General features: G+C 39.5%; 2 protein-coding genes across 4 annotated transcripts; both read right to left on the bottom strand.

Moving 5' to 3' along the window:
• Positions 1-1,299: 1,299 nt before the first annotated feature.
• szl (sizzled) lies at positions 1,300-2,587 on the bottom strand. Its single transcript, XM_073471260.1, has 4 exons — positions 2,307-2,587; positions 1,960-2,126; positions 1,730-1,822; positions 1,300-1,610 (listed from the first exon to the last, which is right to left on the bottom strand). The coding sequence occupies exons 1-4, from the start codon at positions 2,585-2,587 to the stop codon at positions 1,300-1,302; spliced, it is 852 nt and encodes a 283-aa protein (XP_073327361.1).
• A 3,797-nt stretch (positions 2,588-6,384) lies between these two features.
• Positions 6,385-18,047, bottom strand: mov10l1 (Mov10 like RNA helicase 1). 3 transcript variants are annotated; one of them, XM_073472218.1, is made up of 27 exons: positions 17,833-18,047; positions 17,467-17,565; positions 17,173-17,360; positions 16,789-16,948; positions 16,380-16,492; positions 15,953-16,140; positions 15,579-15,719; positions 15,082-15,375; positions 14,648-14,845; positions 14,059-14,173; positions 13,124-13,301; positions 12,951-13,021; positions 12,769-12,860; positions 12,610-12,665; positions 11,826-11,920; positions 11,680-11,752; positions 11,411-11,592; positions 10,962-11,108; positions 10,564-10,685; positions 10,349-10,448; positions 9,843-9,989; positions 9,399-9,572; positions 9,020-9,169; positions 8,660-8,767; positions 7,229-7,369; positions 7,029-7,120; positions 6,385-6,747 (listed from the first exon to the last, which is right to left on the bottom strand). In XM_073472218.1, exons 2-27 carry the CDS (start codon positions 17,561-17,563, stop codon positions 6,720-6,722), a joined length of 3,450 nt encoding a protein of 1,149 aa, XP_073328319.1. In that variant the 5' UTR covers positions 17,564-17,565; positions 17,833-18,047; the 3' UTR covers positions 6,385-6,719. The 3 variants fall into 3 exon arrangements, with proteins under 3 accessions (XP_073328319.1, XP_073328317.1, XP_073328318.1); XM_073472216.1 differs by having other exon boundaries at positions 17,467-17,602; XM_073472217.1 differs by lacking the exon at positions 17,833-18,047 and adding an exon at positions 17,741-17,808 and having other exon boundaries at positions 17,467-17,602.
• Positions 18,048-24,993: the final 6,946 nt, after the last annotated feature.

Raw genomic sequence — 24,993 nt, forward strand, 5'->3', positions numbered from 1 at the left:
GCTGTGCGCTTCATTTAGTTATCTGCTCAGCCGAGAACAGACACAGCTTACCCAGGCGGAAAAGGTACAACACAATACATAATTTGTCAGTTTAAAGTAATGAACATGTGTAAATGGGATAAATAAAAACTTTTATTTTGCTGTGCTCAGGTTTCAAGTGTTAACTACTGAAAACTATAAAAGCAGAAACAGGCAAATATCTTCATACAACTTTATGCCTAATAACTGAACAATCCAATGTATTTCTCCTGCGTAAGCGGTAGATAATTAGTGTGATAAATAACATGGACACAAACTCAAAAACTGGAGATAATTAGCGTAATTGGGGCAACGAACAATAGCTAAATCACTTAAAAGCATTTGGTGTTTCTTTTAAACTACAAGACAGCATAAATAAATGAATAGATTCACAATAAAAGTTTAGACTAAGCCCATTGTTCACATCCCCAGCAAGAACTGTTCAGCCTGCTAATGAAAATGAGGCTATTCAAATGTAAAGTGAGTGATTTATCTTCTCATTAGTGCTACATAGTATGGTCAATACCATAGGCCATCCACAGTCATGAGTCATTCCAAGCAGCTCTACTTCTTACCCAGAGCCACTTTACACATTATTGAAAGGCCAATTTGTAAATGCAAAGCACACATTTTTTTTTTTACATTTTCAGACAAAACTGAAATGATTTTATACCCTTCTCAATACTTGCAATGAGAGGGGACGTGGCACCACAATGATGAAACAGAGCTCTGCGTCTCCCTTATTTTGCCACCTTGTGGTGAAATGAGTGACAAGTAAATAAGGCAATGGAGGAGGATCTATTCATTACTCTTGCCTTTTGCTGTATAAATAATTTCATTGTGTTTGCCAGCAAAGCTTTAACAGTTCAAAGTACACAAATACTCAGCCCATAGAATTCCACAGAACAAATATTTTATTGTCATCTTTTTCCACATTACATGAACATAAAACAGATGTCATAAATACACCATAGAAAATATAATCTACAATCCATTTACATTTATTAATATTATTTACAAGTTTGAGTGCATTCTATAACAGTGTGCTGTCAGAGCAGGGACATGATGAGAAGAGTGAGCTTCTGAGGGAGGCAAAGGGTATTTGTTGCCTGAGCCCAGGTCTGTTCTCATATCAATTTCTGTTGAGCTTACTCACCCAATGCCAAAAAAACTCTCCATTTCAAAGTTGCCCCCTGATTTTGTCATAAATCATGTGTGTGAAATTCTATACTTCAAACACAGATTCAGAGCCCCATTTTTTACAAGTAAATATCAGTCTTTTCAACATCTGTGGTGCTTCCACTTGCGAGTGGCCACTGCAATGTTTGTGTCTTTTTTGTGCCAAGGAAAGAGACGAGAGATAGCAAGGGTGCCATCAGGCTGTACAGAACCAGTCAGCACGTAAAGCTGTGAACGTCCGGGACGCACAAGGGCTTTAGCACATCGAATATTGATAAGCATCCACTGCTGGAGTAGGTGCTGGGTGTCATAAGGCAGCAGAGGTCCCTGGCGGACAAACTCAACCCGGCCCTCAACCTCAAACTCTGGCTCTCCCATGGGAAGGCGACGGCGATGGAGTTTGGCAGTTACAGCTGTGGAGAAGAGGCAATAAAATTAATTATCTTGTTTGGAAAATTAAACACAAATGTGGGTAAATATGGCAAAACAGGATACAACAAACACAGCTTACTGAAAGAATTCTTAAACTTACCAAAGTCATGCTGGCAAAAAGCATCCAGGACTGTTTTCATTGCAGGAGCCTCCTCCACAGAAGGACAGTTTTGACAGGCAGGTTTGGGCAAGTCTGTGATAACAAATAAAACATAATTTAATAAGACTGTAGGGCATATACAGTAATTAGAGGTAATCTAAAAAAAAGCACTTGGTAGTCCATTTATTGTAAAACAGACTCCTAATAATTAATCTGCGGTCTCTGCATACCTTTGGCAAAGTGGCTGAATTTCACGTGGGGAGAAAGGCACATGTCTTCCTCAGCAGGAAAGCGGTCGCAATCAAGAGCCTCTGGCCACGGGTGACCCTGACAGGCAAGTACCGGGGCACAGCTGTCCCTCACTGCCACACACAGACTATGGCATGGCTGGATAAATCTAAAAGGAAAGAAAGATAAAATGTTACATAATGCACACAATCATTACAGCAAAAATTAAAACAAATTTTAAAAACAGAAAATAAATGCATTTCAGATTTGTAGAGGAGTAAGTATTACACAGAAAATAAACAACAAAGACAGAAAAAGAGAAAAACAAAGCAATGTAAAATCAACTTACGTGTCAAGACAGACGGGGGCAATGAGAGAGCAGAGGAAGGCCTGAGCTTGAGGGTGGCAGCCTGTCTGCAACAGGGGCTTCCAGTCCTCTGAACGTGGCACCACCTCGCCTTCCAGGTTGCTGTGACCCAAGAAGTTGGGTAACCGCATCTCAGAGTAACCAACATCTTTGCAGACCTTCATCTGGTTCGGGATAGTGACGCAACGAGTGGACTGGCCTATGTCAAATGCCATTAAAGGGCATGCCATAGCCAAGAGAGCCAAGATGAAGAATACAGCCATGCTGAAGGATTCGCAAAATCCAGAGTCCACAAGGTAGAAAGTTGAGCTTTAACTGGGGTTGCTTGTTGTCAGAAGTCTCTGCTGTCCTTGAATGGCTTTGTAGCAGCAGCTGCTTGCTTTATATACAGCAAGGTCAGCCAGCCCCATCAGTCTGTAAGTCTGTTATCAACTACCTATCAAAGACGCAGAGACGATGTGTTTGGAGACAACGACTTGTTTTGTGATGACTGCAGACAGAGAGGGGGCAGTAAGCAGATGGAGGGTGTGTTTGAGAGGGAGTAGGGAGGGGGACAATGGGCAATCACAACCCAGCTTTCACTGAGTGAAGCTCCAGAAGGTTGAAATCTGCTTCATTTGCTTTTAGAGATCCAGGAGGTACAAAACATAATGTGAACACCTCATGGAAAACTTCTAAACTAACTCTTGCCCTTCAAAGTAAACAATAAATGGCTGACAAGTACTGATACTTGCCATACAATCTTAGCAGTGTTTGTAATACAGACTCATTTACCTCAAAAAAGAATGATGTGTGTGTTATTTTATTCACTCCCCTATATTATATCCACTTTGAGCACAAGTGAAAAAAAAAAGCCACTGTTTTTTGGCGTTGGCGGATACGTTTAAAAAAAAAATCCTGTAAAGAGGTTTTGCAGAGTAACAAACTGCTTCTTTAAAAGTCCCTTTAGAAAGAAATCAGAGGTTTTAGTAGACAGACAGTCTCCTTCATATCGCTAGTCTCTTTCATGTGTTCCTGCTTCCTAATTGGAGGGTTTCATCTGTAGAGCCTCCAGTTCTCATTAGCAAAGCAGCGTCTCTTCTGGCTCACCTGGCTTTGATCTGCCAATAACACAAACTCAGATCCCACATGCAGAATACTATTAGCCTGCCTCTTTTTGCTTATCGGTTTGATGCATCATTAGCTACTGTGCATGGCACTCACATGCAACACTCAGATACAGTGAATGAGTTTATGCAATTTCAGTGTGATGCTGCAGACATTTTCCCTTTTCGAGGGACTTGTACAGACAAAATTTGATTACAATCAAAACCTTCTATTTTAAGACAATATATTTAATCAATATCTTTTATTTGTATGGTAATAAGTACCATAAATTACCAGAGCAACAGTAACATCTGCTGTCTGGCAGACGCATAAACACTCTGTCATAACCTGACAACATCCCATTCAAGACACCAGAGATCTCGTCCTGAGATGCAGACCAGGGGCACAGACATAAGTGCTAATTTGTCTTGTTCTCTCTGTCTGATGTATATAAGCCTCTTAAATTAACAATAGAACTACATTACAGCATCATCGTATTTGTTTGGATGTCGTCTGTCTCCAGATTTAGATGTGTATCTGGGGTTGATGCCTGTGGGCCTTTTGAGGACTTTCCCCTCATGAATCAGAGGTCTCTATTCCACCCAGACTGTCATGGTCATTGTGGCTTCAAGCATGCCAAAGTAATGCCAAAAAGTAAAGCCAATTCAGATTGGCCACAGTCCCATTTCTGTGCCTGTATTCCAGCCCTGTCTGCAGTAAAGACAACACTCTTGCAACCAAGCCAGAGCTGTCCATCGGCCCCAGCTTAGCCAACTTTTACAGCTTGATCTGATGAGTTGAGGCTGGTTCCAGTTCGGGTAGACGAGTACAGCCCGTAAGAGGGGACTAACTGGGCAATTAGAGTCACAGACCAATTTGAGAGAACAATAGGTCCACACATTTAACAAGCTCCCCCTGCCAGGAGCCCAGCAGGGGTCTGTTGTTGGGCCTAATGGCTGCCCTGTAGACACTGTGTCTGTCTTGTTAATGTGTTGCTTGCCCCTGCCTCAGTTAATGAGAAGGTGATAGAATATGAGCTGAATGGTTGGGCACCTGTCTGTCAAACACAGCTCCAGCAGACAATCTAGCACAGACAGTACTTGTTATTTTTAAATAACAGTGAAATTATTTAAAACAAACAAGATATTTTTAAAAATAGACGTCAAACCCAAATCAAAAACAATCCTGTAAGACAGAAAGCAAAACTACTGTCTCTCGCTGTACACTGAATCAAAAATATGACTTTTTTCAACAGGCTCAAAGTCAACATATTCACTGGATTTAGGCATTAGCTTCTTTGCTAGTGCACATAACACAACATTTATTTGGGGGTAAATATCTGGCCAAATCACCCTATCAAAATCCTTAATATCAGAACATGGTCAGCCATTATTTCACCATATGAACACAACAATATTCTTCATAGTTTTTTGTAATTTGCAATTAACTTCCTCAGATTCAGCACAGTCAGACATTGCACCAGGACCTGTACCCACTTGGGGGGAAATGTACCCAAAACACAATTCAAATTATTTCTATCATATAACACACCTCTGTTTTAATATGTCCATTTGAAAAAGTCTCATCTGAAGCATGAGTATTTGCCTTCAGTGGTTGGGCATCAATCTGTCAAACAGACCGAGGTAGTACTTTTTAAAAAGGCAGATAAACTCTTGAAAACACAAGTCAACAACACAACTATCTTGCTATAAACTGGTCTAAAACACGACTTGTTGATGCGCAGGTGCAAAGTCAATATTTTCACTAGATTTAGCAATCCTCTTTGCTTGTGTACATCTTCCAGGTCAAATTTGTTTATCTTTAATTTGCTAGCAAAGTATCTGCATATTTACTATCACAACGCTGTCAATCTGTTTCACTCCATGTAAGACATTACCATTCACATTTTGGTACTTTGGTAGTGCTGAATCAGAAGAACTAAGTTGCAAAGTAATGCGAATGGTAATGTCTTATTTTGCAGAATTTACACTGACGTCTGTGCTTTCAGGGAGAATCCACCCTAAAATACCAATTCATGTGAATGTTTTCTCCCTTTTGAAAGTAGAGAATGTATGTCGCGTCATCATCTAAAGACAAATCTCAGTGCTGTTCCATAGATATTAAATACTGAGCAACCACCACTGTGGCACACCATGGTAATTTAACTGGGATGTGAGGGGACTGTCTAAGGTTCAAAGGTATTAATTATAAATGAAAATAAAACTGATGTCAAAGGGTTGAGCACCCAGTGTCATCTGAAGAACTTGTCAACTCAAGTCTTTTTGTTGCGACACTCGGCTAAAAAAGATGTCAATTTGTAGATGCTTAAGTTGTCATTGATTTGAATCGCACAAAATAAATTCTATTTGGGGTATTTTCCCTCCACAGCACAGTCTACTTTGGGAGAGTGGGACAGCAGAACAAACACCTGAGACATACATCAAAGACAGAGGCGTGTTCGGAAAGGAAAGGAGGGGGGACTGGGTGTCTGAGCTGGCCTCCATTGCAACAACGAACTCAGATAAAAGCTGTCTCCTCCCTGCACATACGAGACTCATTGACTTAAGAGATTGAACCCCCATTTGCCTCTTTTCTCTTACCCCTACCCCCCACCCCTCCTCTTCATCCTGCTGGGCTCCAGTAGGACTGACAGTCCCCTTGCAGACTGTCAGTAGCACTCAATTGTCACATCCAGTCTCCGGGGCTTGTGGGCAGACGCTGCCACGCCGAGGTGAGGAGACAACTTGCCCCCAGAAACTACAGACATCTGTAGATCGACCAAGTATCCCAAACCAGGGTATCTCACTCAACACAAAAGTTAGAATGTTGTCTTCTGATTTAGTGGTTTCAACAAAGAGTTAATGCTAAAGCACTGCTGTTAAAATCAGGCCAATGCCATTCAAATCATTTTAGTATTATTGTACAGCCTTGGCAGATGAACACAGCGGAGCTACTATGACGCAAGTCACGATAATTTACCAATAATCTGTGACAGTTTAATTGAAAAATCTTATGCACAGTCAAGCACATAATCTTAATAATCACAGGACACAGAAATAATTGTGCAGTGTACATGAGCATCATCTCTATTTCTATCCCAGAGTGGAACTGTATTTAGCTTTGACAGAAACATGACATTTCCCTTTTTCAACCCAATTAAACTGTAACACTGATCTAGACAGCTACAGCTCACTATGCAAAGAGTCAAGAGAGAGAAGCCAAAATGTAAAGAGGAAAAGAACGGAGAACATGATCACAGTCAGGTTGACGGAGCAGAGGTATACCTTCCTCGACTACATCATCCTCGTATTATGCACTCTTTTTCTCCTCTGCAACACTGTGGAAGAAAATAAGAGAAATTACCAGTGATTTTTAGCTTCTTTTGTGCATTTTCAGTCACATAAATTGGTTGAATATAACGCAGTCCAGAACAATATCATCACAAACTGTGATCTCAATGCTAAAATATGTGATTGAATGAACACCTCTATGGCACTGTCAAGAAACCTGAACATTATAGACATCAAAAAGCAGAATATATGGCAGAACAATTGTGCTGATTGCATTAGATTATAGGTGTATCCAATACTAATACTACCTAATAATCAGTTTACGTACATCTGAGAGTCTCTCAGGGAGGGAGGGGGGTCGCAGCCCAGATATGCCCCGTTGATGAAACAGTACTGCAGTAGAACCCTGAAGCATGGATCCTGGGAAGAAAGTTAAGTCTTTTAAAGAAGGCTGGATGTATAACATGCTATGTCAACAAAAGCACATTTTATAAAATCTAGGATGAAAGGAAATGCTTTGTCACTCACCCTGATGAGAATGTGGGGGTTTCCAACAATTATGAGCAGGGCTTTGGGACGAGTGACAGCAACATTGAACCGTTTGGGGTTGGACAGAAAGCCGAGCGCATTCTGCAAATCATCGCTCTCCACTGATTCATTAGAGCGCACCTATAATATAAGAAGTTAATCAAGTTAACTGAGTAACCACCAGAATATGGAATAAAATATGGGAAGGTTATAACTGATGATTGTGCTCAACAGACTGTGACGTTATCTGCTTTTTCAGTAAATAAAAAAATATCACTAATGGGATGTCTTAACTGTAGTAAAGGTGATATGTTGGGGCTTTTATTTCTTTATTACAGTAATTTTGTGATCACTGAATTACAAAAAATACATAGTATTTCAATACTATAGTATAGTATTGAATACATTATTGTAAAAATTGTTAAAAAAAATATGAAGATTGCTCTGGTGAAAAGCTAGTTGCAATCTAAAGAAAGAAAAAAGAAAAAAAAGTATTATATATAAGTAAGTATGCAGCTTTTTCCAGTGTTCACACTGTGCTAAGAGGAGAATATGACAAAAGAATTTAGTCATCTCACAAGCTAAGACATTAGTTGCCATCCTGCATCTAAAAAATAGTTATATGATTAATAGGAACCATTTTACTTTTTATATTAAGTTGATATTAACTTTTCATGAATATTCAGATCAAAATCTATTTTTATACCTCTGTACAAATACTTGGATGAAATTTTAATGTATGTGAACATCTTGCTCAAACATCAATCGGCAGGTCAAATCAGGACAATGTCGACATGTCGGTCTTTACCTCAACAGTCACCAGATCCCAGCCTTATATAATATCTTTTGTACCATTTGAAGAGGAAAAAGAGCATACTGACAAATCAACATACTGAAAAAAAAAAGACTCTCTGGGATGCTCTATAAGGCTGAAGTCATTTCATTTATCAAACTCTGCAAACTGATGAAGGCAAATGAAAAATTAACTGGACAGCAACATACATTTAAGTGATATTCATACAAAAACATATTTTTAGGGTTCCAACACCATCAGTTTAATTAACCTTGCTGGGATCAGAAACTGCAATACCGTCAACATCCAACCTTAGCAGAGATATTACATTAATTGACCACAGAGTGGCGCTAAAAACAATCTTAACATTGTCAGCAGCTGCTGAATTGCGCTGGAAACAAATTCCTTAGATCACAACACTTTCTGTGTAGGCTTAACCCAGCTATCCCACCACTTTTCATTTTGTAAAGATGTATTCAGATGGTATTTGATGCATATCATCACCAAAATGTATTGCTGTACAGAATTTACATTAACACACAGAAAGTAGATGCTGTTTAAAATCAAACAATGGACCTCTCATTTAGAAGAAAGCATATACTGATGTTTGTAACTTCTAGTTCCCAAATTCAGTTTACCGTAGACAAGATGATGACCAGGAACTCTTGTCCTTGGAACTCCTCCACAGAGCCCACTTTGATGTCGGACAGGCCCACCTTACCCAGCAGCACTCGAATCTTCTCACACTGATGAGAAAATAGAAAACACAGAACAGGCAACACTATTAGCTACACTATTGGGTAACAATATGCACAGCGACTTAAACCGTTTAGAGGGCATTTACGCTCCTTGGAGTTAAATGTGAAATTACACAGTTTGTTCTCCACTCTACTAAGATGGAAAAGAAAGGAAATTTCACTCATAAGTTTTAAAGCTTTGTAATGAGAACTAATGCCAAAAATCCCAAAAAACATAACTGATAAACTGTGCAGTCTTACTTGTTTCTTGTATGGAGCAATGATGCCAATGTCGGAGACATCCACAGGGTTGTAGAGCTTCTTGGCCAGCTGGCAGCAGTAGAGCATGACCTGTACAGCCTCCACTGGGTTGAACCATGATGGGTTGTTACCTTCCCTCATTTCTGTGCCCTAGACCAGACCAAAATCTCTTGACTAAATATGGAAGCTGAATAACTCCATTACTTGAAGTAACATAATTAGCTTGACAAGGATTTCATTTTTTAGACATACATAATAAATGGGTAGTTTAGTGTGCAGATGCATATTAACATTTATGATCCAGATATTAGACCTAAGTAGATTCCAAAGTAGAATAGATTAGCAAGTGTGCAGACATATTTCTCTAAACACCACTCACCCGGACTCCATGGAGCAGGAGTGGGAAGCCTTTTTTGGGCAGGGTTTTCCACTGGCAGAGAGACTCTACTGTGGCCTTAGAGGCTTTAAAACACAGTTCGCCCTGGTAGAAGAGCTTGGAGGGCAGCGTGAGCAAGGTCTCATGAGAACGGTAGTTGTAGATCAGCTTAGTCACCTGTAGTAGTAAGAGACCAGCTTTAATAATCCTGACACATACAGTGCACACTCTTAAATAAAGAGTGTCTCTTTTGTGCTAATCTTGTTACACTGGCAACTAACTAGTATCAACAATAGCAGTGTAATACAATTTTTGAGGAAATAAATATGCTACAAATGGGACCAGTGCCACGTAGCATAGCATCTGCACAGCATGCAAAACATTTAAATTCTCTTCATGCCTTAAAATAGGTAAAAACACTACAGATTTTGTATGCAGTGCACAAACCAGCTTAGGGTTGTATCCCCAGTCATGTCTGGAATACAGTGGGTTGGCCATTAGCCTCTCCAACAAAGACACCCCCAGGCCAAAGGCAGCAGCCAGCTTGGATTTCACTACTGGACCTAACTGACAGGGGTCTCCAGCCAACACTATCTAAGCAGGCGAGGGGGAAAAAAAGTCATTAATGAACAACCCTCAGGCAAGTTTATTAACAATCATCAAAGCTCATTGTTTTCTGTTTGTTATTCCTTAAAAGTACCACATATCCCTTTTAAGAAGAATTCTCAAACTAACTAACCAAGCGTACAAAATAATAAGTGAGGAATCAGATAAGCTGGAAATACATGCTGCAAGTATGAGGTATGCCAAAGCTGAGGCAAACAATAAAAAAACACAAAGCTTGTTCAAATTACATCAAGTACCCAAATGTGACATGCATGCACACAAGACAAGAACACTTGACAGAGCTTTTAAGGTCTGAATGTAGTCAGTGCATGAGATTTTGTACTGACCTGTCCATCTTTTTCTGATACAAGACTTATGGGGATCAAGGACTCTGGTTCTGTAGCCTGGCCAGCTTCATCCAGAAACACGTGGGTAAAATGTCCCACTCTGACGAAAAACAAAACCACAGTTGGTAAACTGAGTTAGAGAAAGAGAGACAGGAAGACAAAAGCTGTTCGCTTAAAGTGTTCAAACCACATTAAACCGAAGCCCTGGCCCTTACTGCAGTCGCATATTTTGGAACATCCCAGCACTGGAGCAGGTGCTGACCACAATCCTGTTGAAGCAAGCATGACGGATGTCTTCTCCTGCCCTCGAGTACAGTCTCAGCACTTCTGGGATGGCCTAAGAAAAAACAGTCACATCAACATGGCATGGACATTTTGGATGATAAAGCAATGTACTAAAAAGGGAGATGCCGACAGAGCATGTTCACATCACAACCTCATCTATTATTTAAAATGTGTACCGGCCAACCATGTGGAACATGGTGATGGCATCTGTACAGAGCTTACTGCACACAGGAGAACACATATTGTCCCTTGATCATACACACTGTAACATGGCGTCTGTTGCCAAAAAACCTGCAGCTAATTTCCGTTCCCTGATGCTGTGCAGTACCTCTTCCTGCCTACAGGACGCATTCACACGGGCCAAACTTGCAGACTGCAGGAAGCCACTGTGATGCAGGCGAACGCAGATGAGGTCAGCAGCACTGTTGGAAGGAGTACAAACGAGTATGCGACTGCTGGGCACAAAGTGGTAAACCTGGAGGTGGGAAAAACTTGAAGTAACTATGAAGTCACACAAGCAGGGCACCAGAAGTGGAGAATGCTTTGTAGGCATAAGACTCATATTGGCACAATCACTACATTGCATTTGTAAGTTGTAAGTTTTTTTAATAAATACCAGTGTTTACAGATGGTTTTTGTTATTAGTCTAATTACTGTGGCCAAACACACAATACTGATACATCACTACCACATTGTCATTAATTAAAAAAAAAAAACTTCAAAATGAATGCAGTCCCTGATTAGGAATTACATTTGTGTGTGTTTATAGGTATATACCTGTAGTATGGCCTCTATGAGGGTGATGGTCTTTCCTGTGCCTGGAGGTCCAAATAGCACATAGGGAGTGGGCCGACACTCTCCTGCCAGGATGCTCTTCACTGCCTCTCTCTGAGGGGGGTTCAGGTCTGGGTTAAAGAAGTGCCCTTTGCTGGGGATGGGTTTGGATGGTAGGATACCATCTAGAAGCAATTATACATGAATGTTCTCTTTGTTATTTGATATGTACAGGCAAAGCTAGTACCAAATCAAAAATCTAATAAGAGTACCTTTAGTCTGTGTGGCCTTAGACTTCATATCGATAGAAACGGTTGACACCTTTCCATTCTCCATGGCTGGAGCCTGGTATACAGATACAATTATATTTAATAAAAACTAGAATTACAGTGATTTTATTTTAAAAAATTTCTCTCACCTCATTGTCATTCATTATTTTGTTTTGGTCTGGGTCCTCTATCCACTCTCCTGTCCACTGAGGGGGCTGAGGAGTCACTCTAGTGGGGAAGAGAACTGCACAACAATGAGAAAATTACAGCAATTTAAATCTTACTGAAGTACTTTTAAACTACTACTTTTTAAAATCCAGTGTGCAGCTCTGGAGTAGAAATACAATCCCCAAATGTATCATCAATAAGGTTTGGTTTTAAAAGCAAAATGGGATATTTAAGTCATCCCTGGAGGCAATTCTATTTTCCCTCACTATGGTCAACAAAAATGATGTGGTATGGTACAAACAGCACCCTCTGGAGCAAATTTTGTGGCACTGTCACTTTGTATTTTTTTACTTAAGGACTGTTTTTGAATATACTGCATCATTCTGTTACAGATTTTCTATAATTTCCAAATATACTACAAATTTACAAGGAAAACAACATATCAGGAATTTCTAATTATACATTTACATTGTTTCGTAGAACAAAAAACTATGCACGAAAGGCTTTTTTGTTGAGACATTGGCTTGGGATTTTTCATCAGTTCTGTGTTTGCAGTGGTGCATTTTTCATCCTCATGAATATCAGTGTGATAGTTGCTGCTAAACACATCTTATATTGTACCCCCAATGAACTGTAATTTGCATTTGATTTGTAGGTAAAGTTGGTCTGTATGAAAATTAAAATCTGTCCTCTATATCATGTCTAAAATGCCAGGAATCCCACCTTGTGAAGACTTAAAGCTATTTGAGTAAAACCTCAACTTACTGTCCACAAACGGTTTTGTCTGGTCAAGCGCGTTGTGACACCGTCTCATGGTCAATCTGACAATGCAAGCAATCAAAATAATGGTTTTACAAATATGACACAATTTCCATTTGAAATATAAATGCCTTTATGAAATTACAAATGAAATCTCTTTCTAACCTGTTGTAGGTAAATTCAACATCAAGTGGCTCTCCGAGGTATCTGTGCTGAAACTCTGAGTTCACTCTCAAACTGACATTCTCATCATGGATCTGTGAGTCAAAACAGAGCATTAGATTAAATCTAAATTTAAATCTAAAGTTGTTTGATATGCAGAACATAAAATGATGATATCTCAGTACCTCTATGACATAACTAACGTACTCCATTACCACACCGTTGCTCTGTGGTTTCTTCAGAACTATTTTGTCACCTGAGGAGCAAATTTGTCAGAACTATTCGTGTGTAATGCAAAAAACTCAAAACATGAACCTAATTTAACAATGGTGGAGAAAGACTCCTAAAGCCTCCTCACCTATACTGAGACTGGGTCTGCCTTCAGCCAACCCAGGAACATCTAGGTGCAAAGAGCCTGCTCCTTTCCTGAGAAGGGCCCCGTTGATTGTGAATTCTCTCATTTCCCTCTCTGCATGCAGCTCTTCCAGCCAGAGAAGGGCGGAGAAACGTGAATGCATGTTGCGTGGTGACAGCACCTGAGCCAACAGATACAACAGGAGAAGGAAAATGTGATATTTCAGTTGATCCCTGAAGGCAAATTGTATTTTTTTTCCTTTCCCTCAGGAGCATAAAGTATGGGCTAAGACACAGAACAGCTGCCACTGGATCAGACTTTGTATCAATCTGTGTCTTTTGAATAAAAGATAGTATTTTAATATCATACATCAACTTGCTTGACAAATTTAGAGACCCAGAGGTTCACCACTTTGTAAGGATGCTCAGAAAGCATACATTACATTAAGAAAAAAAAAATGGTAATACAGCTGCAACGATTAGTTGATGGAAAGAAAATCAAATGTCAACGATTCTGATAAATCGTAAATCATTTCAGTCAGTTTTCAAACAAAAAATGTCAAACATTTGCAGGTTCCTGCTTCTTTAATGAAATGATTTGCTGCTTTGTCATTACATTAAAGAGTCTTTGGATTTCTCTTGGCCGGAACAAAGAAGCAATTTGAAGATGTCACTCTGGGCTTGGGGAAAATTTGATTAACATTTTTCTGAATTTTAAGAAATTTTGTAGACAAAATGATTAATTGCGAAAATAATAGTCAGACTGTTTGATAATGAAAATAGTCATAAGTTGCAGCCCCAATTTGTACTTCATTATCCAAAGTGCTTTAACAGGCCATGAATGAACACATCTAGTGTCCAGATAGCATAGATAGAATTCCAACTCTTAATCTGCAACTGTTGTTAATTATTCTACGTTTTCATCATTGGCATGTTCACCTCTCCTAAGCAGGGCTGAAATACCAGCACGTCATTCTGTGACTCCACACAGTCTCTGAGAGCCTGGGGCAGTGGGTAGTGAAGCAGGAAGTTTGGCAACCGTCGCTTAGGTAGCCTACAGGTGGGAAAGTGAAACAAGCAATGACTTAAATGATTCATTTTGTATAAAATATCAGCTTTTGTTTAAGAGATGACAAAACAATATTGCACACAGAAGTCAGTCAAGCGATGACATTAAAAGAAGCTTTGTTTATAGCAACAACAGGGATGAGACTGATAGTTACATTGACATTTTATTTTAGGCTTAGGTTTGTGATTTATGCATTCCAAGTATTCTAATCAATTTTAAACATGTAAAACTGAAATGACGGATTTTTTAAATTTTTGGGGACTCTGACAACTACAAAAAGTCCATTGGAAGCTCCCTGCATGCAAAACATTTAAATATTCATTAAGATCTTCCCATTATTAATCTATTAGTAGAACTAAGCCCACAGAGTAAGAGGCAAATACCACAGTAACTGTAAGATAGGTATGGAAAATGTCTGCTCTTCCTCAGGCAGCAATGACGTCAGTTTTTTTTTAATACCTGGGGGGGTCTTTTGGAGCAGAAACAGTGACCACGTGACCCGACATCGAGGGGACTGTGCGCAAATCACTGGGACTGTAGGGCACAGACGGCTGCAGCAGGTTCTCCTCTTCACTGCCCACTGTGACCTCCAGGCGCCTCCCGATGGTGAAAGAGGAGAAGTGCAGCAACAGCAGTTCAGCACAGCTTCCCAGGCTCCTGAGTAATGTCCCCACATGGAATTTAGTTGTAGATACAAAAACACAAAAGAGCTCCACAGAGGCATTCTACACTTCAGTATATTTTGTATTTTATATGGCCAGACAGCAGGACAAGAAAGGCCTAGTGAATTTAAAAATGTTCCATTCTACATTAATCTTTTTGATCCATCACTCCTCATACTGCGTCTGCTATTTACACTAGTGCCACTACAAGAGTTTGAAAAAATAACTTACTTTGCTTGGCAGGCTACTACAATAGACAGCCTCTCTCCTGGTGGAATATCCACCTCCCTTTCCTCTCGCCTTACGCCAGGGGAATGGATAGTCTCCTTCAGCACCTTGCCATTATCTTTGTCTACTTCTTTTGCATCAGAGCAGTTTTCAGACTCTGAGCAGTTTTCTTGCAACTGCTGTTGTTTCTGTCTCAGTGGTGCGGACTCTTTGACACTAACCAGGGTGAACTGTTCTTTTGAGTCCCAGCCAGCAAAGTCACAGCACTTCAGGGTATGGGTATCTGAGCCTTTATTTCTGTTATGAAAGAAAGATGAAGATTATACAATTAGGTACACTGTGCTACTGATGAAAATATTAACATGACTTGTACCCAAAGAACTATGGTGGCAGGAGTTTTAATAAAGGTTAAGGTTAAGACAGGTTAAGAAATAACTACTGTTAATAATGAAAACATTTAAAGAATATAAATGTTTCCTTTCTTCACTTTCGTCACTCACTGTATCCACAACACCAGTTCTCCTTTCTCCCCAATCATCATTTCCCGAAACTGGCCATAGTCCGTTACATCCAGATCCCCTTTGTTTTCCAAAATTTTCTGGAGTTCAGCCTCTGGGAGAGGTTTAGCAAAGACATGTACACTGCAACAGGAATGGCAAAGAAAAAACAAAAACAAATTACAGGTTTGCATCAGCCACATCAAAACTTGAACGAAGATGGAACCTTGATCTCTTGGAAAATGTGATAGCCATTTTCTCACTATTTTTTGACATTAGATTGGCCAAAGGATTAATCCTGAGGGGAAAAAAGAATGTTAATCAATAATGAAAATAATCATTAGCTGCAGTCCTCTAAATATATGCATGACTAATACCTCTGTTGGCAGGGTGCCATACACAGGGCCCTCCAAGTGTAGAGGGACTGACTGCTTTCCACCATCACAAGGTTGACCAGGTGCCCTGGCAAAGGCTGATAGTTGGCAGGCAGCAGCAGAGAGTCCAGACTGAAGAACACACTGTCCTCCACCACTCCGTTGTTACCATACACGCTGGTCACATGCACCTAAAGGCAGCAGATCATTCAGAGGAGGGAAGAGATCAGATTTATAACCAAACAAGGTTTTAATATCACTGAATTGGATTTGACTGACATTAATTCACATTTAGACATTACCACTTTAGTAAAATTAAGTGTGATGCCTTTTACAAATGCAAAAATTGAATACAGGGATTACTAAAAAGGGACTGAATCGCAATCAATGAGTATAGCCAAAAACTTAAATGTCATAGTCATGCAGTTACCTGGTCTAGGCGGCAATAGCGTAAAGGGGCCACAGATTGAGCCTGGGTGGTCCACTGGGTAGGATCGATAAAATATTTAGCTTGGATCCAGTCTCCTTTCATTGGCTCATAACCTAGCAAAAAGGAGAGAAAATGCACAAGTATGCCAGCAGACAGGAAAGTTAACATCAGCCTTCTGCCAAGTGCTAGTAAATTTTGGTGTGGTTGTCAATTTGTCTCCTCTCAGTTTGAGAGCTAACCAAACATCATCAGTGAAAATATATGTGGCTGTTAAATCAGTCAGAAAGGCTGGACAGTTCTGGGACAGATAGACCACTGAGGGAGTAGAAAATAGAGCAAGTTTATGCAAAGCATCATGGGGTCAAGAGGCTCGCAATTTTGGAGTGTCAAGTACAGTGAGAGCCAGTACCTTCCCAAAGACTGTAGCGTGGGAAGTATGTGGTCTGGTTTATGTAGCCGCCATCTCCATCAAAAGATGTGACTGTGCCAATGAGAGGCCGCAGCTGCATACTGTCAGCTTCTAGGGAGGTTCTTCCTCCATCCTCCCAAGCATCTGCACTCTTCTCTACCTAAATAACAGGATTAAATGGTGCATGTCTGATAAAGTTCATCATGATGGCCTGATTTTACAAACTGATTCACTGTAAGGAGAAGGAACAATAAACAAGTATAGGTTAAATTCACACATGGGCAAGTCAGCTAACATATGGATTCTGATTCAATTTTTTTAAAAAAAGACAGACATTGTATGTTATTTGCAAATTGATGCAAGAATGAAGAACACGATTCTCACCCTTAAAGCTTTCCATCCCCCTTGGGCACCATCTCGTACCGCTACGCCGTCTACAAGATCCCCTACTTTCACCGGCATCCCTCCCAACACCTCTCCACTTGTGAAGTAGATTACATCGTCTATCATGCCATAGTCAAGGCACAGCTGGGTTACCACACTGCCCCGCAGGTGGCGAATGTCCTCCGTGCCTGACCAGCAAAAGAAACCAAAGGCAACATGGCATCAGGCCAATTAAGTAAAGTCAACGTTGTTAAAAATAAGCCAACTCATTCTTTGTGGTAGTGTTGCATTTACCTGATGCACCTGAGAAAATGTCTTCCCCATCCACCTCTACTGCTCTCCACAATGGAGAAACCAGCTTAGACAGCATACACCGCACAGCAGTAAGCATATCTGCAAGACAGCTGAAGTATCTATCTAGGTATCCACACTAACGAAACAGAGCAGAGCATGGGTTTTAACGCAGAGCATTATTTAGATGCAGTTATTGTGTATTGACTAGTGTTGGCTAACAGGCTGAGGAACCTAAATAGGTAATTAAAAATTGAAACTCAGTTTGTCAACTCACCTAAATCTACAAAGCTGATATTGCCATCACGCTAACACGAAATAAACAGTGCTATTTAGCGTTAAGCTAACGTTTGCTAAAAGCTAACTTACCTTAGCTAGCTAAAGTTATAGCTTAACGCAAAGGGCGCAGCGTGTCGGTGAGAGCAACGTTGATTGGAAACTAAAGAAATGTGAGGTTATTCTCAAACTACCGTCATGAACACAAATATTAAACTACAGTTCACGTGTTGGGGTAGAGAAAAGTTTGCTGTTTCAGTCGGTAGGTAGTGCGCGGTGACACTGGTTCAAACAGGGGCGGGGGTGCTACTTTGGTGAACTTGTTACACGTACATCCCATAATTCAATGCCAAACCGCCAGGTCGCGTTTTAGGCGAGGCGATAAAAAAATACTTTAAAGTTACTCGGGTAAGCTGTCATTTACATGTAAAACATAAAGTGTACTTTTATGAATTATCTTCTTTCTGTTTGTTCACTTTTCATTTAAATCTTGTACTCAAAGGCATGGTCGTGTGAGGGTTAAAATATTGCGTATTTAACATATAGCGTATATAACACCATATCAATTTAATTTGGATTAAATGACACTGAATGACGGTATTTAACTGAGATGAGGCATCCAATTTTGGGGGACGGTTTCAGACACTTACGTTTTATTGAGTGCAAAGTCGGATATATACAAGGGTTTCCCTGACGTACGATTTTGATGTCGACATGAACGCTGTTTAGAAGCTGGAACCTGATAACTCCGATATGCTTTGAACGCAGCTTGATGATTACCTATGCAAGCGATTCTTCTTTGTTTTAGTGAAAAGGCAGATTACACTTTATTTATTTATAATAAACAAATATGCATATGAAATAGATACATATGTGAAATAAAAAAAATGGGGCAATAAATATGTAAATATACTTAAATATGTATAAATGAGTCAATATAGAATGAATAAATGACATTCACAAAAAAGAACATTCTTCAAAGGACAACTTTCATTATTTCAGGGGACTTTTACTTCATAATTCCACATTTATTTTACCAGGGGGCGTTTGTCTGTTTTTCCCTTTCCTTTTATTCACTTCTCTTAAAGAACAAACGTACAAATAATCAGCAAATTCAGAGTTCACTTCAAAGTGCAATGTAACCAAGTGGCAAACAAATAACGGATAAAAAAGAAATAGCCTAAATAAAGTAAGATGATAACAATAATACTCATAGTAATTATAATACTAAAAAAATAATTAAGGAATAAATAATAAGATGAAACATGTCAGGGGTAAAAACATTAAAATGGGAGCACAGTCCTTGCTGAGGTTATTGTCTCAACATATAGCTCCTTTTTCCTCTTGAAAGCCTGGAAGTGAGGTTTTGAGGCTCACAAAACCAAAAGCATTTTCCAGTAGAAGTTCAAAGTTACACATAATATTACCCAAGATAAATCTTCTGTTCCTGCAAAGGGGAATTAACATTAGCAGTCACGTCATCCCCTACGATGGCTGAGGGAAAGCATATTGTTCATTTTCCCACCTGTTAATGAAAAATCAGCCAACTGTTAAAATTACTTGTCACAAGTTATTTACAAGAAACAGAAAACAGAGCTGAGACTGAAAACCTTGCATATTTTATAATCAGAATGTGGTGTTATATGCAAACCCAAGTGGACACCCTTGTTTTGTTAGGGAATAAGCAACTGCCGCATAAATTATGAATGAATTCCTCTTTTGTTATCACAACAGGCAACATGTTTATTGTTTGTGACCCTGGCCACAAGCAGCAACGTCTCCTGATATGTCGGTATAAATCAAATCTGAATCATTTCATACTCGCATAAAGTTTTTCTGTTTTGGCTAAAGCAATTTCACATTATTCAGTGAAATGACATATATATGTATACCATATATACATAGTTTTTAATTGATAACGAGACTCCATATGCTGTATATCCATTCAGAGAATCCACTGTGACCCCTTTTGTTTTTCCCATATTTTCTGGCTGCCGTGCAGTCTGAAATGAATCAGAAACTACAGCTAACCAGCTTGAGACACATTTGAGCATTAAAGCACCATCTGTTTATTCACCAACTGCCTCATTCGCCTCTCTCCTCTTTGCAAATGGACTGTTTTTTGGCACTTAATGCATCTTTCCATGTCACACATGAGCAGGTAGAACACTGTATTTGGGAGATGTTTATCCCTGGAAGGAAAACATCTGCTGCACTCTCATTTTCAGCATATCCTGATGCACATTCTCACTGTGCCATCACATTCACACCTGCCAGATAGAAACTGTGAGTAAAAGACAAACTGTACTGATGAGTCATCATTCAGCTGATGTGACCTGGTGACACAGTATGAAATGTTCCCCTGACATTATCCTCCTCTCCTTTATATACACTGTCAAAATGAACAACACTAAAATCTTAATGTCACTCAGTATTATATCAGTGTAAGATCAAGCTTTGACTGATAGACCCTTTGAATATGACAGTGTCTCTGCCAAGTTTGATCCCTGCAGCCTTCACTCTCTTATGACTCAGTATCAGCACTATATTTCACTTTAGAGTCTCACTGTGCCTACCAGGGTTGTCAAATAGATGTGTTTTTCTTAGAGTGATTAATATTAATACAGATGGGGCAAGGGATCCAGAGTACCCACAGATAAATCATTTCAGTGTCTTAAGTTTGCAACTTTTAGATTTATGTCAGGCAATGCTGCCAAGGATGCGACATGCAGTATATCACAGCCTATAAACTTGTCATCTTTTTTTTCTTCTGGCAGCTTTTCTGCAGATGTTAAGAGCTTGATAAATATTAGGGATGTTTGGCATCCACTGTGAAATTGCTTGATATAACTGAATGCAATGGCATGCAAGCATCTAAACATAGACTCTGTCACTCTCTGTCAGACTTTGATGTTGCAACTCTTCGTCCTCTGTGACATCTGTTCTTGTCCGTTACGACATTCTGTATGTTTAAGGACCCGTATACTACATATCACATACTTTATATGGCATTCAACCATCTCTCAAATAGTATCATACATGTGTAAGATGTTTAAAAAGACCTTTACTGCTTTCCAGGCAACCATGATTTTGAAAATACCGAGTTCTTACGTCCAGATTTGCCCAGCACAACCTCAGAAATGTCTGACTAGCCACTGAGTGTTTAAAACAAATCTGAAAATTACTGCCCCGTATTAATACACTTAGCCTTTCAATTATATCTTTTGTAACTGTAAGCTCCCATCATTATAGATTTGTTTAAAAGGAATAATTGAATTGGGTACCTTCTTACAACTCCCATTTCTACTATGTATGAACTTTCCACTGCTGTCTCCCATTTCAATACTGAGGGCTAAATTTCAGTACTGAATACAAAGATAGATTCACTATCATACAGCGATGATAATCACAACATCCAGTCAAATAGTTTTCTCCTTTGCAGTGTTTCAAACTGAGCACTGATGAATATCCAAATACTGTATTGCAGATTTACATGAACAGAGTTCACTTCCTCTATGACAATGGCACTGATGCAGCTATGGTTTGTGTCCAGTTTCTGTTCTTCATTCGACTGATTTGACTCCTCTTGCAGCCAATGGGAGGCCCTACTCTTTCACTGGTGAATCCTCGATCCCAACTGGGATGTTAGTTTCCTCCACCAACATTCGGGCTGCACGATATAGCCTGTTGTTTCAGCATCAACATTGCAATGTGTGCATGAGCAATAGTCACATCACAGGACATGCAATGTCAAATAAGGCAAATGAACTCATACACATCCTGCCACAATGTTTTTCTGCTTGATACAAAAGGAAAACTCACAAGGTTCTCGTTTACATGAGCAAAATACATAATTTAGTCCAATGTGTGATTTCCTGGATGGGCTTACATGGGAGTTTGTTTCTTGAGAGTGACATGCAGGCTCTGTATGCACTGCAAACCACCTATCACAGTCATTCTTGATCAATTTATCAAACAAGGCAGGGCCTGCTACTGCAAAATCACACCAGTCATTCTACAATGATTAATTATTTACAGAGTTATTCAAGTTATCAAAATTCCTGTCATTTTTTTTTTTAACGTAGCAACACATATCGCAGAAAACCAAAATACAGCAATGTCAGTTTTTCCAACATCGTGCAGTCCTAACCCCCAGGCACTTATCTATAGTTTGTGGCCTGCTTCTGCAGCTGCAGCTGTGACCATTCCTGTGGTTCTCTCTTGTGCTGTTTTTGTATTGCTCATCGTCGTTTCCAGTCCAGGGTCTGGTGTTGTTATTTTACAATCATAACTGCCTTTAATGTCATGCAACAATCAACAATCAAGCTCTTTGTTGACTTTGTCATATATTTAGGAAGCTCTTAATGTTTTCATAATGTTTGCCATTGCCTTTGGTTGTGAACTATAAATTCATTGTTTTCACTGACATTGTGATGATCCTACTTTTTACCACAAGAGGGCAGTGCTGATACTCTTTGTACACAAAACGTCTACAGTCTTTGCTGCAGAGTGCACGTCAGGCCAAGAGGGGAACCAGATCAGATACTAATCTCAGAGTCTGTGTTGCTATAACTAGATATTCTACATACCATGTTTAATGACAACAATTGCTACGGATGCTCAGAAACTATGCCAGCTATTGTGGGGACCATATGGAAAATCAGATTTTGTCCCTAATCAGTTAGTGTTTGACACGGGACAAGACTTCCTTCTGTATTTGGTAACTAAATTACACTAGCAACCGTACGGTCAAGACAATCTGATTGTTGGTCACAGCAGGTTATCTCCTCAGGGGGCTGTAATAGAAGTAAAGAAGAGTTGGCTTCCAGTCCATGTTGCAAAGAATGAGCAGGTCAACTTAAGCATGTTTACAGACATATTTGAAAGTCTACAAAACTAAGGAAATAAACTTGACTAGTAAAATAAATATTTCTGCCTGGATGACTTCTGTTTAAAATGTTTTGAGTTGACTGTTGTCATTAGAGAAAAATTTGATAATTGTTTTGCCCAAAAGCTTATATTAGTCCTGCATCACTACAGAATACTAAAATCTTACATTTACAAAGATTATTCTCATTGTCGATTAATCCGTTGATTGTTTTCTCACTTATTGGATAAGTTGTTTGGTCTCAAACATTTCAGAAAATAGAGGAAAAGGTTGAGCAGTGTTACCAAAGCTAACATCTCAAACGTCTTGTTTAGTTCACAACCCAAAGATATTCAGTTTGCTGTCGTAGAGCAGTTAAAGAAACTAGAAAGTATTAATTTCATAGTTGACAACTAATAAACTAACAACTAGCAACTCTAATTATAGTACATCATGACATTTGCAATGCCCTAAATTAAAGAAGGACACAATACATCCTTACAGAATCAAAGAGAAAATATGAATTGTTTTAGAGTTATTAAACTCTTGCAGGACCAGTGTGTAGGATTTAGTGGCATCTAGTGGTGAGGTTGCAGATTGCAACCAGCTGAACACCCCGCCCCTCACACTCCGATACTGGGGCTGCTAAAAGGCCCTCTTCAGAACCAGTGGTTGGTTTGTGTGTTCTGTATAACATAGCGATGCAACATGTAGGACTCTGTGGAAGTAGACCAGCTCCCTCTGTGGTTATAAAAGACTAACTCTAAGGTAACGAGAACACAACAGTTCTGAGTTTCACGTTATACACATCTGTGAAAATTACATTCCATTTCTGCACCTGTATCCCTCTAAATACTACACACTGGACCTTTAACTGGACTTCTTTGGTTAATGATCCGTCAAACTTATTTTGTTTGTTCAGCTAAGAAAGAAAATGTGTGGTTTACAGCGATCTGTAGCATATGGTGCACTGAACATGAAAACAAATGTAATTAATAGATAATCCCTCCTGAGATTCATCTCCATTCTCTTTCAGTATAGAAACCAGATGCAAATGGGAATTCACTTGGCAAGATGAATGTATATAAAACACAGGGGATGTGTAGGAACATTGCAAGGGCAAACAGAGCCAATATTTTTTTTACCGTCTGTTATTCATCCTACTGGAATGAATGCACAACATTGTACTGTATAACATTACATAACTAAAATGTCTCACAGTGTATGTTTTAGACATATTTTATACTTTTGTTTCTCAGTGCTTTGATTTTTCCTTGATTGAAACTGACAAAACTGCAGGCAAACTTTCTTTAAACTATCCCACAGCAGCTGTTGTTTGAGCAGAATTTTTTCTCTGAAGATCAGTATGTTATAAGTATGCCTATAACAATCCAGCTAGTGCATACCTCCTCCAAGGTTGCGCAATTTTTTCATCTGCATCTTGATCCAGATGTGAACTGAAAGAAACAGAGATAGAAGATAATGGGATACAGATACAAATAATAGACAATACTACTTTATCATAACAACAGCTTGTATATCCGCAGTACTGAGTCTTTCAGTTTCCCTTTGTGAATGATGGATACTACCACTACTTGGCGGTATGGAGAGTTGAGCGAGTTCCTCTCACGCAAGCGCAGCACATCCAAGCAAGTTGGCAGGTTGTGGTCAAGTGCAGCTCTTTGGCAGATATGAGGCAACCCAACACTCAGCTGTCGTCGTTTGGTGTCGGATTGGTTTGTCTGGCCCCTTACAGATGGTGGTAGATGGATTTTGTTACCTTACAACAGAGACAGGCTCAGCCTTTATACTAAGCCAACTACCTGACATCTGGAGCTTTACCTTCACTGTACATAAATGAAAGCGGTATCAATCTTTTGACAAGTTCACACGTTGCTGATTAAGCTGATCACCGCAGGATAAATCTCTGTATTTTGCAGTATACTGGAGTTTTTAAATCTTGAGTCTGTGGCAACACTCCTGCATTGGCATGCTGGTAGCGATGCAGTTTGTCAACTAGCAAAGATCAGATGGCCAAAGTTATAGGTGGAGCAATCTAAGCATGAAAGTAAGCCTAGGCTATAGCAAACAGGCTGTCATGATTCATGGCCTTGTGCAATATTTTATCTTGTTAAGAGCTGACTCTGAGAGACACACACAAGAATTCCAGTATACCTGTACTGATCTGTACCTGTGCAAATGGCAATACAAATCTAATCTAATCTAAAATAATATACATCTTTGGTGTCATAAACACGTGGACGTTGTACATTTAATTACTGTCACTGCCAGGAGGGAGAGACAAAAGTTTAGCACTGCAGATTTAAAGGGACACTGTGTAGTTTTTGAGAAGAAATTCAAACTCAGAATTTTAATATTTACAATAT

Source organism: Pagrus major, chromosome 8 (assembly GCF_040436345.1).
Source record: "Pagrus major chromosome 8, Pma_NU_1.0".
NCBI classification, from domain to species: domain Eukaryota; kingdom Metazoa; phylum Chordata; class Actinopteri; order Spariformes; family Sparidae; genus Pagrus; species Pagrus major.

Coding starts and splice junctions, on each gene's coding strand:
- mov10l1 (XM_073472218.1), bottom strand. CDS start 17,563: ATGCTTACTGCTGTGCGGTGTATGCTGTCTAAGCTGGTTTCTCCATTG. Junction 10,686..10,961: donor CGTCCTGTAGGCAGGAAGAG/GTACTGCACAGC, acceptor GTTTTTTCTTAG/GCCATCCCAGAAGTGCTGAG. Junction 8,768..9,019: donor TTGCTCCATACAAGAAACAA/GTAAGACTGCAC, acceptor TTTTCTCATCAG/TGTGAGAAGATTCGAGTGCT.
- szl (XM_073471260.1), bottom strand. CDS start 2,587: ATGGCTGTATTCTTCATCTTGGCTCTCTTGGCTATGGCATGCCCTTTA. Junction 1,823..1,959: donor ATTCAGCCACTTTGCCAAAG/GTATGCAGAGAC, acceptor TTGTTATCACAG/ACTTGCCCAAACCTGCCTGT. Junction 1,611..1,729: donor TTTTTGCCAGCATGACTTTG/GTAAGTTTAAGA, acceptor TCTTCTCCACAG/CTGTAACTGCCAAACTCCAT.